The following is a 10,952-nucleotide window of genomic DNA, read 5'->3' as shown; positions in this document are numbered from 1 at the left end:
GAAACGGTGACATTTAGCATAGTTACAGAGTTTCTGAAATACTTTGCTTTGGAAAATACTGAAATGCCAGTTTGAAATGTTTCGCTTTGACTATGTCACCCCAGATGCTGTTGCATGAGCTCCATTGCTATCTGGGGGTTTTTACATAAGCTGACAAAACCAATACATTCCCATGAATTATTTTGGGCTTGTCATATCAACTTTTCCCAGCATCTTTTCCTTCTACTCTTCCCCAAGCAGAGACCCATATTAGCTCCAGTTCTGGATGCTGGGCACAAAGCAGAGCTGCTTTCAGTAAGGTTTTACTCTCTGCCATTGGGCAGATGCTATCCCCGGGCAGCCAGCATGGGCAGCCCAGCATCCCCCTCCAACAGAGGCAGTGCCTCAGCAGGGCAGCTTGCACCCCAGAGCCCACAGGCTCATTCTGGAGTGTAACTATGGTCTCCAGCACTGACCAGTGAAGGGAGGGGCAGAGAAGGATGGAGCAGGGCAGGGGCAGGGGTTCTGCCAAGAGCCAAGTGCAGCACTCACTGCACTGCTGGCATGGGGCCGCGGGGAGAGATGGTATCTGACAGACTTTCCCACACCTCGCACAAGCTCTCCTGGTGCATGCATACAGGCAGGTGATGCTCAGGAGATGCTGGGGTACGGCACAGAGAGAGCAGGCTGCTGGGCTCCTCTGGGCTACAGGGCCATGCAGATAAGTGCCCAGTGTAAATGTCCTACACAGCACGGGTGCTGCTGACATCACAGATAGGGAGCGAGCCTCATGCTCACTGGGAACCAGGCAGCATGCCATGGCTCCCCTCTTACTGTGCTTCAGTCTCTCCTCCTGGTAGTGCAACATGGACATCTAATGTCATGGGAATAGTGCTACACTTAGGGCAGGTGCCCCAAGCTTCCTGCTGCTGGACTTCACCTAAACATTGTGGCACAACCCCTCAGCCAGTGTGGGGCTAGGAGGAGTCAGCATTTTGTTCAGGAATTGCTGTCACAGGCCACCACGACCTGCAATGTACTCTTCTGCTGCTGAAGCATGCAGCGATCCTCCATGCTCAGGACTGAAGCAGCCACTGCACAGCAGGAAATAGATGGTCCTGAAGATAACTGGGCCCATTAATGAAGGCTGCAACGGTCTGGCATGCCAACTGGTGAACAAGCATGGCAAGGAACTGAGCTGTGACAGTTTTCATCCTCAAGCAGGGCTGTAGCCATAAGACACTTTCCCTGCTGCTGCACTTCCAGCTGGCCCAGAGGCAGCTATGCCAAGGATGCTGCTGCTCCCAAACCAACACGTGGAGTCTCCAGTGGGTCTCTGAGGGGTTGATAAGGAAGCCTTTGCCCCAAGAAGGCAACACAGAAATACTGCTGACTTAGGGACTGGGGAGGTGGTGAGGAGGGCAAGGGGGTCAGGGTTCCTCCTCACCTTACACACCACTGGGGCTTGTAGAAAGGTGTGCCCAAGTGCTGTTGGAGAGACACAGGGATTGGCAGCCTGTGCAAACCACACTGTGAAAACTGAAGGTCTTCATTTCCGAACCCAGGTGACTTCCGTCAGGACAGCAGAGTTCAGCACGAATCTGCAAGCAACTCTGTTAGAGTCATTATCACAAGTGTCCATGTACCAGCCCCTCCAGCACTAACCTCTCTCCAGAGGCAAGCACTGCAGGGAGGCCTGGGGGGGATCCTCCTTGCTCCATCCCACCCAGAGCACACCCCTGCCTGTGGAGCCACCAGCCCCAGACCCAGGAAGGGCTCCTCAGCCCATGGCTGGAAGGAGGAAAAGAAAAGCAGCTCCTGCTCGCACAGAGAGGCTGCCGGGCTCATGTGTCTCAGAGCAGCAGCCAGGGCTGCTCTGGCCTCGTGGCTCGCAGGCATTGTTCAGGGAGGTGGCAGTGCTGAGTGCTGTGGCTCTCACCACACTGGTTCAGCAGGACAGGGAGAAGGCAGCTCTGCGGGACTGCAGGAGTGCCACACCTCATGGGAGTATCACATGTCACCATAACCCACTGGATTTATTCTCTGTGCACAACAGTGTCTTCCCTTTTCAAGTTGCAAGACAAAGGAGACAAAGGAAAAGCACCTCAGATGCTTCTGGAGGTTAAGTGAATAAATGGTACAAACCATCTCCTGCTACTCAGGAGGATGGTCCTGCAGGCTGTCAGGAGCTGCCTGCAATGGACTACAGCATGGCACACATTCCCTCCTGCCCTCCACACCAGCAGTGCTGCAGGGGCTCCCGGTGGGTGCCCTGCCCCCAGCCCATCTCAGGCCAGGCAGGGCTCAACTCAGGGACCTCCAGCTGGGGCGGCTGCTGCTGGGCACCATCAGCTGGGGTGGACCTCAGACCCTCACCAGCCCCTCTGGACTCCTGTGGAGTCCCATGCAACTGTGCTCCAGAGGCCAATCAGGCGTTTTGGTGGGTGCTGGGCTTTACACCAAGGGGCCAAGGCAGCTTCCTCCGCCAAGTAACACCTCCTATGCATTGACTACTGTGTGCACAGCCCATGCAGCAGTTTTCCCACAGGAAAATCAGAGCATCAACACGCTCACTTCTCAAGGCCAGACACAGCCTTCCTAACACTGCAAAAGTGCTGCACTGCTGAAGGGAGGAAATGCAGCATGTAGCAGACCCACACCCACCACCCGCCTCTGGAAACCGTGGATGAGGTCAGGCGTCCCCCGGTACCGGCTGTGGCTGAGCAGCCTCAGGGGATGGTGCTGACGACGCTGCCCTCCAGGGAGGGGGAATTTTGGAAATGTAAGCAAATGAGAGATGCTTTGAACAATTTGACGCCTATACCGAGTAGTTACTTGCAGTTCTCAAGTAATCTGCTAGATGGCATAATGCTATAACAATAACAATGACAATAACCATAATGATAACTATACATGGGTTGATTTTAATTGATGCAAATTCCAGAAATGATTTGTAAAATAATGTAAGCAGGCCTTTACATATCATACATGTACGTACCACTTCCTTTTTGTTGAGCTTTTATTCAAACACTGACTTAAGTGCTGTTCTCCACAACCTTGGAATTTCTCTTCTTCCTGGAAAAGGACATGATACATAAGAAGCTATAGCAACGACAGAGAGACCAACTTTCTCATTATGTCTGTGCCTGTACTCGAACAACTCCAGCAAGAAATTGCAAGACAGCTTCTTGTTATTCTGCTGCTGCGTGTAAATAAAGAGCAAAGCATTACTCATGCATAATAGCTTTTATATGCTGCAGGCTCTTCAGCTCTCAGAGCTGTACTAACCAAATAAAAGGGAAAATTATGTTGCAAGAGTGGGGCTCCTGCACTGCCCGCCCTGGCCGGGAAAACTGCCGGGGTTCGGGTTCTCCTGGAGTGTGAGGCCCCACAGTGGCCTTGAGATTTTTACCAAGTTGGGAGGTTTTGAGCTGCCGGTTCCAGCACCTTCTCCCCTACCCCCCCCCCCCCCCCCCCCCCCCCGCTGCTCTTTTCATTCTCCCCCCTTCGGGAGCGTGGCAATGGGTACGGCTCCCGTGGTGACGGAGGCGGACAGCAGGCGCGGGGGGTCGCCCTCATCGCGGGCCGGGACCCGGCAGCGCCCTGCTCTCCAGTCCGGGGAGCAGCGCCCGAGACTCCCGCTGGGCACCGCGCTGCGCGGGGCCGGTGAGAGAGGGAACACGAGGGGGCCGGGCTGTCACCGCCCCGTGCCCGCCCCCAGCCCGCCCCACGGCGCGCCGGGGCCGGGGCGCCGCGGCGGGCGGCGCAGACTGGCTGCGGCGGGCGGGCGGCGAGCAGTGCGCCGCCGGCTCGGCGGGCCGCGGGCAGCGGGCGCTCCGCCCTCGGTGCGCGGGGCCTCCCCTCTCCGCGCCCGCGGAGCGCCGGCGCCCGACTATATCTACGACCGCAGCGGCCCGCAGCCCGCAAGGATGTGAGGCGGGCGGGCAGCCCAGCCGCCGCCGCCGTGGCATGCCCTCCCGCGCCCGGAGCCGTCGGCGCGGCGCCTAGCCGCGGCTCCGCGGGGCGATGCTGCCCTGGAAGCGGAGCAAGGTGGAGCTGGTGGCGGGCGAGGCGCGGCGGCAGAGCAAGCCCAAGGGGTACGCGGTGAGCGTGCACTACTCGGCGCTCACCTCGCTGGCCCGCGCCTGCCCTGAGAGCGCCTTGCATCGTGTGAGCAGCATGTTCCGCTCCAAGCGGCGGAAATTCCGCGTGACCAGCGAGGACCCCACGTACACCGTGCTCTATCTGGGCAACGCCACCACCATCCAGTCCAAGGGTGAGGGCTGCACCGACCTGGCCGTCTGCAAGATCTGGAGCAAGAGCGAAGCGGGCCGGCAGGGCACCAAGATGAAACTGACCATCAGCGCGCAGGGCATCCGCATGGCCCACGCCGAGGACAAGGGGCTGCGCCGGCCGGGCCACCTCTACCTGCTGCACCGGGTCACCTATTGCGTGGCCGACCCGCGCCTGCCGCGCGTCTTCGCCTGGATCTACCGCCACGAGCTGAAGCACAAGGCGGTGATGCTGCGGTGCCACGCCGTGCTGGTCTCTAAGCCCGAGAAGGCGAAGGCCATGGCCCTGCTGCTCTACCAGACCTCGGCCACGGCGCTGGCCGAGTTTCGCCGGTTGAAGAAGAGGGACGACGCGCGGCACCAGCAGCAGCAGCTGGTGGGCGAGCAGAGCATCCCGCTGGTGCCGCTGCGCAAGCTGCTCAACGGGCAGTGCTGCTACAAGCCGCCGGTGGAGCGGAGCCGCAGCGCGCCCAAGCTGGGCTCCATCACGGAGGACCTGCTGGGCGAGGAGCAGGAGGAGCGGGCCATGCACTGCGACTGTGAGGACATCCTGGAGGCACTGGGCGAGCCCGAGGGCGAGCTGCTGCGCGCCGGCGCCGGACGCGGCGAGGGCCAGGAGCTGGGCCAGCTCCTCCGCGACCTGGGCGAGCTCAGCCTGGGCAACGACCTGCGCTCGCTGCGCGCCGACCTCCGCGTCCGCCGGCTGCTCTCTGGAGAAAGCACGGGCAGCGAGTCCTCCCTGGAGAGCAACGGCCCGGACGGCGCCGCCCCACCCTGCAACGGCGCCGAGCAGCCGCCCCCCGGCGACCCCGAGACCGGATGAGCCCTCGGCCGCGCCGGGGGTCCGCGGGCCATTCCGGGAGTGCGCGGCGCCGCCGGGGCGCATCGGGTTCCCTCCGGTCCTTCCGGGTGTGCACGGCCCCGCCGGGTTACACTGGGTCCCCTCCGGGTGTGCACGGCCCCGCCGGGCGCGCTGGGTCCCCTCCGGCCCCGCCGAGATTGCCGGCCCCCCCCGGGAGCTGACGGTCCCTCCGGGCTCCCCGCATCCCGGGCAGCGGCAGCGGAGCCGGGCCCCAGCCAGCCGTGGCCCTAGGAGGGGAGTCTGCCGCGGGCTGTTTACCTCCGGCTCAGCCCTTGAAGATCTGCCAAATTCCTGGAATAGCTTTCCCGGGGGAGGGCGGCGGGAGGGAGGTGTTGCACCTTGTTTACAGTCAGAAATCTCACATCCGAGAGGGCCCCCCCGCCGTTTTCACCATTAAAGTCACTCCATTGTGCTGTTGTGTCCGAGAGGTTTGCACTGTTGTGAAGGTTTTGGTTTTTTAATTATTGTTATTTCTAAGTTAGACCTTTTTTGGGGCCCCATTCATGTCCCCAGTCTCAGTGCTCTAGATCTTTTGCTGTGCAAAAGAAGACTCTACTTGTGGCTGTTCACCTGTACATAGGGAAATGTATGCAAATACATTTTGTTATTTTTAAGAACACCACCATTGCGATCTCCTCTGTTTGCACATACATGAAGAAAATAAAGATGACAGTAATTTAAAAGAAACTGGGGTCACTGTGGTGATCTGGCCGCTGTGCATTCCTGTAAGGAAATGGGGGGGGGGGGGGGGTGGGAGGGAAGGAGGGAAGAGATCCCGTGGGATGTGTTGTAGCTGCAGGAATTCACTGCACAGAAAGGCCCTTGAAAACACTGATCACGATTCCTGAGCCAAAAGGAAATCTTACCCTGGGGAAACAGCACCGGACTTAAGGTCTCATGAGATACAGGGATGAGGTTTCCTTTCTGCAGCCTTTGATGACAGGGGCAGGAACGTGTGAGAAGCCTCGTGCAGGGCGCTCCAGCTGGATTGTAAAATCAGTTCGAGCAGCCCTCATGGAGTTTGCATTCGTGTACTGCTGCTGGAGCTGGTCTCTCCCAGCTCGCAGCGCCAGCCCGAGACAATTTCATAATCTCACCCAGAGTAAGCAGTGAAGTTGATCAGCCACGGGACTGCCGTGGTATTTTTAGCTGTAAATCTGTTTGTAAGTGGCAGGCTCCCGGGGCAGTAGAGATGTTCCGGTTTCATTTGTCCCCGAGTAGAGGTATCAATTAAAGGGTAATTAATCAGGCATTTCTGATGTCTAAATGTTTTCCACTGTGCTGCAATGGGGCGAGTTGCAGGAATGTCAATGAAAAGCCCATACAGCTGCCAGGGCCAGGCCACACTCCTTGTGCAAGGTGCCAGCTTCCAAACTTGTAAATACCTCATTAAAGTAGATTGCAAAATCTGCCACCGCACCAGGGAGAAGCTTCTACCATTGCCTCAGCATGAGTCAGTCCGAGGAGGGCGGCATGCCGGGGTGGTTTGCATGGGAATGGGTAATGGTGAGAGGGGGGCTCCCCATCCGAACAGGCACCTTCCTGCCCAGGTCACACTCAGCCCATAGTGGGCAGCAAGATGTAGCAGGTGACTGTGGCTGCTGCTGAATTTGTCACTGCTGAGACATGCCTCGCAAAAGAAAAAGTGTGTCTTGCTGCTCCTTCTCAGGCAAAGCTCACTCTGCCTTTCCTGGGAAGAGAAGGGGCAGGTGATGAGAGGAAAATGAGACACCAGGGAGGCCTTATCCTGCAGTGCTGGGAGCTGCAAGGCTGCCTTGCTTACAGAGGGGACCCTGGGGATCACAAATGCCCTAGGTCTATGCCCAGGGTGCTCTGTCACTGTCTGCTGTCTCTTGGGGCAGAGGGAGCAGGTAGTACTTGGAGCAGGGCAGTGATACTGCACCCCAGGAGCTGGGCACAGCAGAAATTCACAGGCTGGTTTGAGCTAACCCCAGTTGCTGAATGACAGGGAAGTGTTTGCTGTACATCCTCCATGTGTGCTTTAAAGGTGGTTAATGGCATTAGCTCAGTCAATTTCTTTCCTCTGTCCAGAAGAGCCATCGTGTCTGCAGCAGTAGAGAGGTTTTTGTTGTATTTGGGAGCTGAAAGCATAATTTCCTGAGCAGCACTAGAAGCAGCCAGGGCCTAAAGCATTCCTACCTGAAGCCATTAGCAGGGTTACTATTTAGTTTCCTTAGATTCCTCTACAGATCATTAGCTGTAAATGTAGGGTCCAAATCCTTTTGTGCCTGAGATATTTTGGTACTAGAGCCATTTAAAAAAAACCCAGCACATACAGATCTCTGCAGTGGCAGTGCAAGGTTATTATGTGTGCTTAACTGCCTAGCCCCTCTGTAAGAAGATGCATGGGCCTGCAAATGAGAGCATGTGCATGCGAGGAGAAAAAATGTCGTATTTTCTGCACAGCAAGTTTAAGGAGCATCTTCCAGGATAAAGAGAGGAGGAGAGAGAGAGACCTCCTCTGCAATAGGTTTGAGTGAAGAGCTGAGCTGCTAATGATTTTCTTTTGAAACAAGTAGCTTCTTGCCGAGCTGAAAAGCCTACTGCTGGCTGATGGGGAGGCAGCCCAGGAGAAGCACAGGGCTTTGGAAAAGGTTTCTTGTGGGATACACAAGCTCTGCTGCCTGCTGCGATGCCATTCTTGTCCCAGGCACTGCTCCCATTGGTAGAGAACAGACTGTTCTGTGGTCTCTGCCCAGTGCTGGGGCTGCTCCCTGCAGACAAGGTGCAGCGTTCCCCTAGGCATGGCATGTCCCCTGCTCAGGCTGTAGGCAGAGATGCATGGTCCCCCGTCCATCAGGCTCCATCCATCAGTACTAAGTCAGCTTTACAGCTGGCAATGGTGAATCAGTCCCTGACACAGCTGAGGCGTGTGGGCTGCACAAAGAGCAGCGCAGCCCCTGGAACTGCTCTGCAACAGCCAGCAGCCCCATCCCACCGCCGCTTCCCAAGGATGGGTGTGCAAAGGGAGAGCAAAGGCAACCTGATTGCTCTCCCGGTAGGTTTGGACTGTGTGGGGAAGTCAGATGTGGGAGCAGATGTTTGCAGAATTACACGTCAAGCATTGCTATCTGCCACTGCTGTAAATCACTGCCCTGATCACTGACACATCAGTCATGGCTTGGTGGGCCACAGTCCTGCCTGGGCTCGGGCAGCCCTTACAGCATGGTAAGGTTGAACGCTGAGCTTCACACAGGTCTGATCTAGCAGGCAGCATGTGGTGAATTGGACGGAAAATACCCATAACAAATGATATAACACCAGGAAAGGCAATGATCCTGCTCTACAGGCTTCAGCTTCTGGTCTCAATCTGGCACACAGGACTGGTGCTTTGGCAGGGCAGCTTAGGTACTGCACCAGGTGCTTGAGATTTCCTGAGCATGTTGTGGCTAAATAGAGCATGTGATTATTCCAGGTGATAGTGATGATTTCCAGAATATGAAGAGATTAAGGGGAAAAGAACACTTGTTGCTAATACTATTTGTTCACTTTGTGTATTTCGTGGTGTACTATAGACTTGCTCCTGCACATAGGTAATGAGGCTGGGGGGGGAGGGCACCCAAATGTGGAAGTGTTTGCAGGATCCCACGTGCAGCTTCTTGTTTTGATCTTAGTGTGCCCTTCTCCTGTCCTCACATCTTCCTCAGCCACAACAGGAAAAAGTATCATTGACAACCAGAAAAATTAGCCAGTCGTCATCAAGTGGAGTGAGCCAGGACACAGAGTGACTTTCAGCCCAGACTGCAGGACTGATTTAGATACAGAATTATTTGCAGTTCAGTTTGGAGACATGCCCTGCATAGGGCACATCCAGTTTGCTGGGCCAGGGGGCAATGCTGCAGGAGCTGCTGAGGGCTGCTTTGGACTTCCAGGTGTGAGGTCTGGTCGCCTGTCACCAGGTCAGTGGTGAAACCTTCTTGTTTTTGAGGTCTACAGGCAATAATACCTAGTACTGACTTACAGCTCCAGCCCTAGGGTGGTTCCAAGTCACCTTCAGCACATACACTACGACTCATGCAGGAAGGCGTCAGGACTTCCTCCTTGGCGGTGTGTTGGGGAAGAGCAGCTGACCTGTCCCACTGCTGTTAGTCATCCCTAAGACACCACAACTGCCCCATTTCCTAGTTCTTGGCCATCACACCGTATCCCCCATTACTTAGTGGGGAAACACCCTAAATTTCAGCCTGCAAATTAGGTGCAGGGCAGGTCTCCTTCCTACCTTCAAACCACCCAAGGGGGTGTGGGTGACAGCACTGCACAGCCCCTGGTTTTCCTGGATGAAGGTAACGAGGATCCCATTGGTGACCTGTGGTGCCGCAAGCAATGCGCAGTGCCGGCCGGCTGTGCCTCACCTCCCACTTCTGGAGCTGGGAGGAAAATATCCCTGTATTTCCAAGGCCAGAAGCAGCCCCAGCTCCTGCAGAGCTCACGTGCCACGAAAGTGGCTCCCCCTCCTCACCCCAGCCGCTGGTAGCAGCAGGGGCTGTTTTCCCCAGCAGCTGGAGGGAGATGATGTGCGGGAACAGGAATGCGAGGGCAGGCAGGCAGCCAGGGCAGGCATGGACAGCGTGGGGTCCCAGGGGCCAAGCCAGGCCAGTTCATCTGCGGCACTCAAAGAGCTCCATGGATGAACCGACCTGGCCTGGCCTGGCCTCTGGGGTTCTGCTTCTCTCACAGCTCCACCACCCACCTCAGGCAAGGTGACACCTCCAGCTTGCTAGCTAGTGGTTCACAGGGGGCTGTGTCTTTGTTAATGCCCTGCAAGGTACTTGCTGGAGGGGAGATGGGGGGTAAGTGGAATTGGCTGCTGCTGCAACCCAGTGTGAAATCAAAGCTATGCATTCAAAGAACCATGACATTCCCCTTTGCCGGTGGGGGCTCTGTCTGGCAGGAGAGCTACAAAAACACATGGAGAAACAGTTATATAATGAAGGACATGGGCCCAATCCTGCTCTCAGCTCAACACTGCAACTCTGTAAGGAGCTGAGCTTCAGGCAGCAGCTGCCCAGGACCGTCCAGGATTTGGCCTTGGTCACTGCACTCCATGCTGCTGCTGCTGAAGGGTGGAAGCAGCAGAATGGCTGCAAACCCATTTTTCCCAAGCTGGGAGATGTCCTGCATGCTCAGCCTTGGTAAGCCAGAGCCCAGCTTCCATCTGTGGGCTTAAAACAAGTCCCATAGCAGGAGTTGGGCAAGGTCTGGGATGGAATAGCACAGAACTGCTGAAGGGCAGGGGCTGTTTGATGCAGGCATTCATGCAGGCTTTCATGCTACTGTCCTTTACCTCTGTCCCAGGTGTTCCAGACATGGTGGTGGCACATATGGGAACACATAATCTGTCCCCACACCCTGAGCATGTCCTCAGCTCCATGGGAAGGACAAGAGCTCTCCCCTCGTGAATTGGCCCCAGCAAAGGGCTGTTCTTATAGAGCTTCTCCCATGCTCTCACACTGCAAAATGAGGGGCAGCTGGGCAGCCTGCCTCTTGCAGCTGATCCTGTTGCCATCCCACATAGAGGGGTGACATGCTCATCATCATGTCCAGATCTGTAAATGCCTGCTCTTTGGTGTGGGTACTCTGAAGACCACGGGATGCAAGCGGATGCTCTGGGATGGGATTCATCGCTCTTCCCATGGCACCGTGAAGTTGCACACAGTCTGCTCGGATGCATGAGCATGTTAAACTGTGACATTAATTAGAGCTGACAGTGTTCCTGGAGGGAGCCAGCAGAGCAACAGCATGAAGCCATTGCTGCTGGGTCTGTGAGCAGAGCAGAGCACTGCAGCAGGCTGGCCTGG

The 10,952-nt window shown here is 56.5% G+C and overlaps 1 protein-coding gene across 1 annotated transcript; it reads left to right on the top strand.

The window, feature by feature from the left end:
* Window positions 1-3,761: 3,761 nt before the first annotated feature.
* FAM43A (family with sequence similarity 43 member A) lies at window positions 3,762-5,820 on the top strand. Its single transcript, XM_034063549.1, has one exon. The coding sequence runs from the start codon at window positions 4,006-4,008 to the stop codon at window positions 5,092-5,094; it is 1,089 nt and encodes a 362-aa protein (XP_033919440.1). The 5' UTR covers window positions 3,762-4,005; the 3' UTR covers window positions 5,095-5,820.
* Window positions 5,821-10,952: the final 5,132 nt, after the last annotated feature.

Source organism: Melopsittacus undulatus, chromosome 6 (genome assembly GCF_012275295.1).
Source record: "Melopsittacus undulatus isolate bMelUnd1 chromosome 6, bMelUnd1.mat.Z, whole genome shotgun sequence".
Classification (NCBI taxonomy): Eukaryota; Metazoa; Chordata; class Aves; order Psittaciformes; family Psittaculidae; genus Melopsittacus; species Melopsittacus undulatus.
Note: the sequence above shows the minus strand (reverse complement) of the source record. Positions and strands in the feature narration are given on the sequence as shown.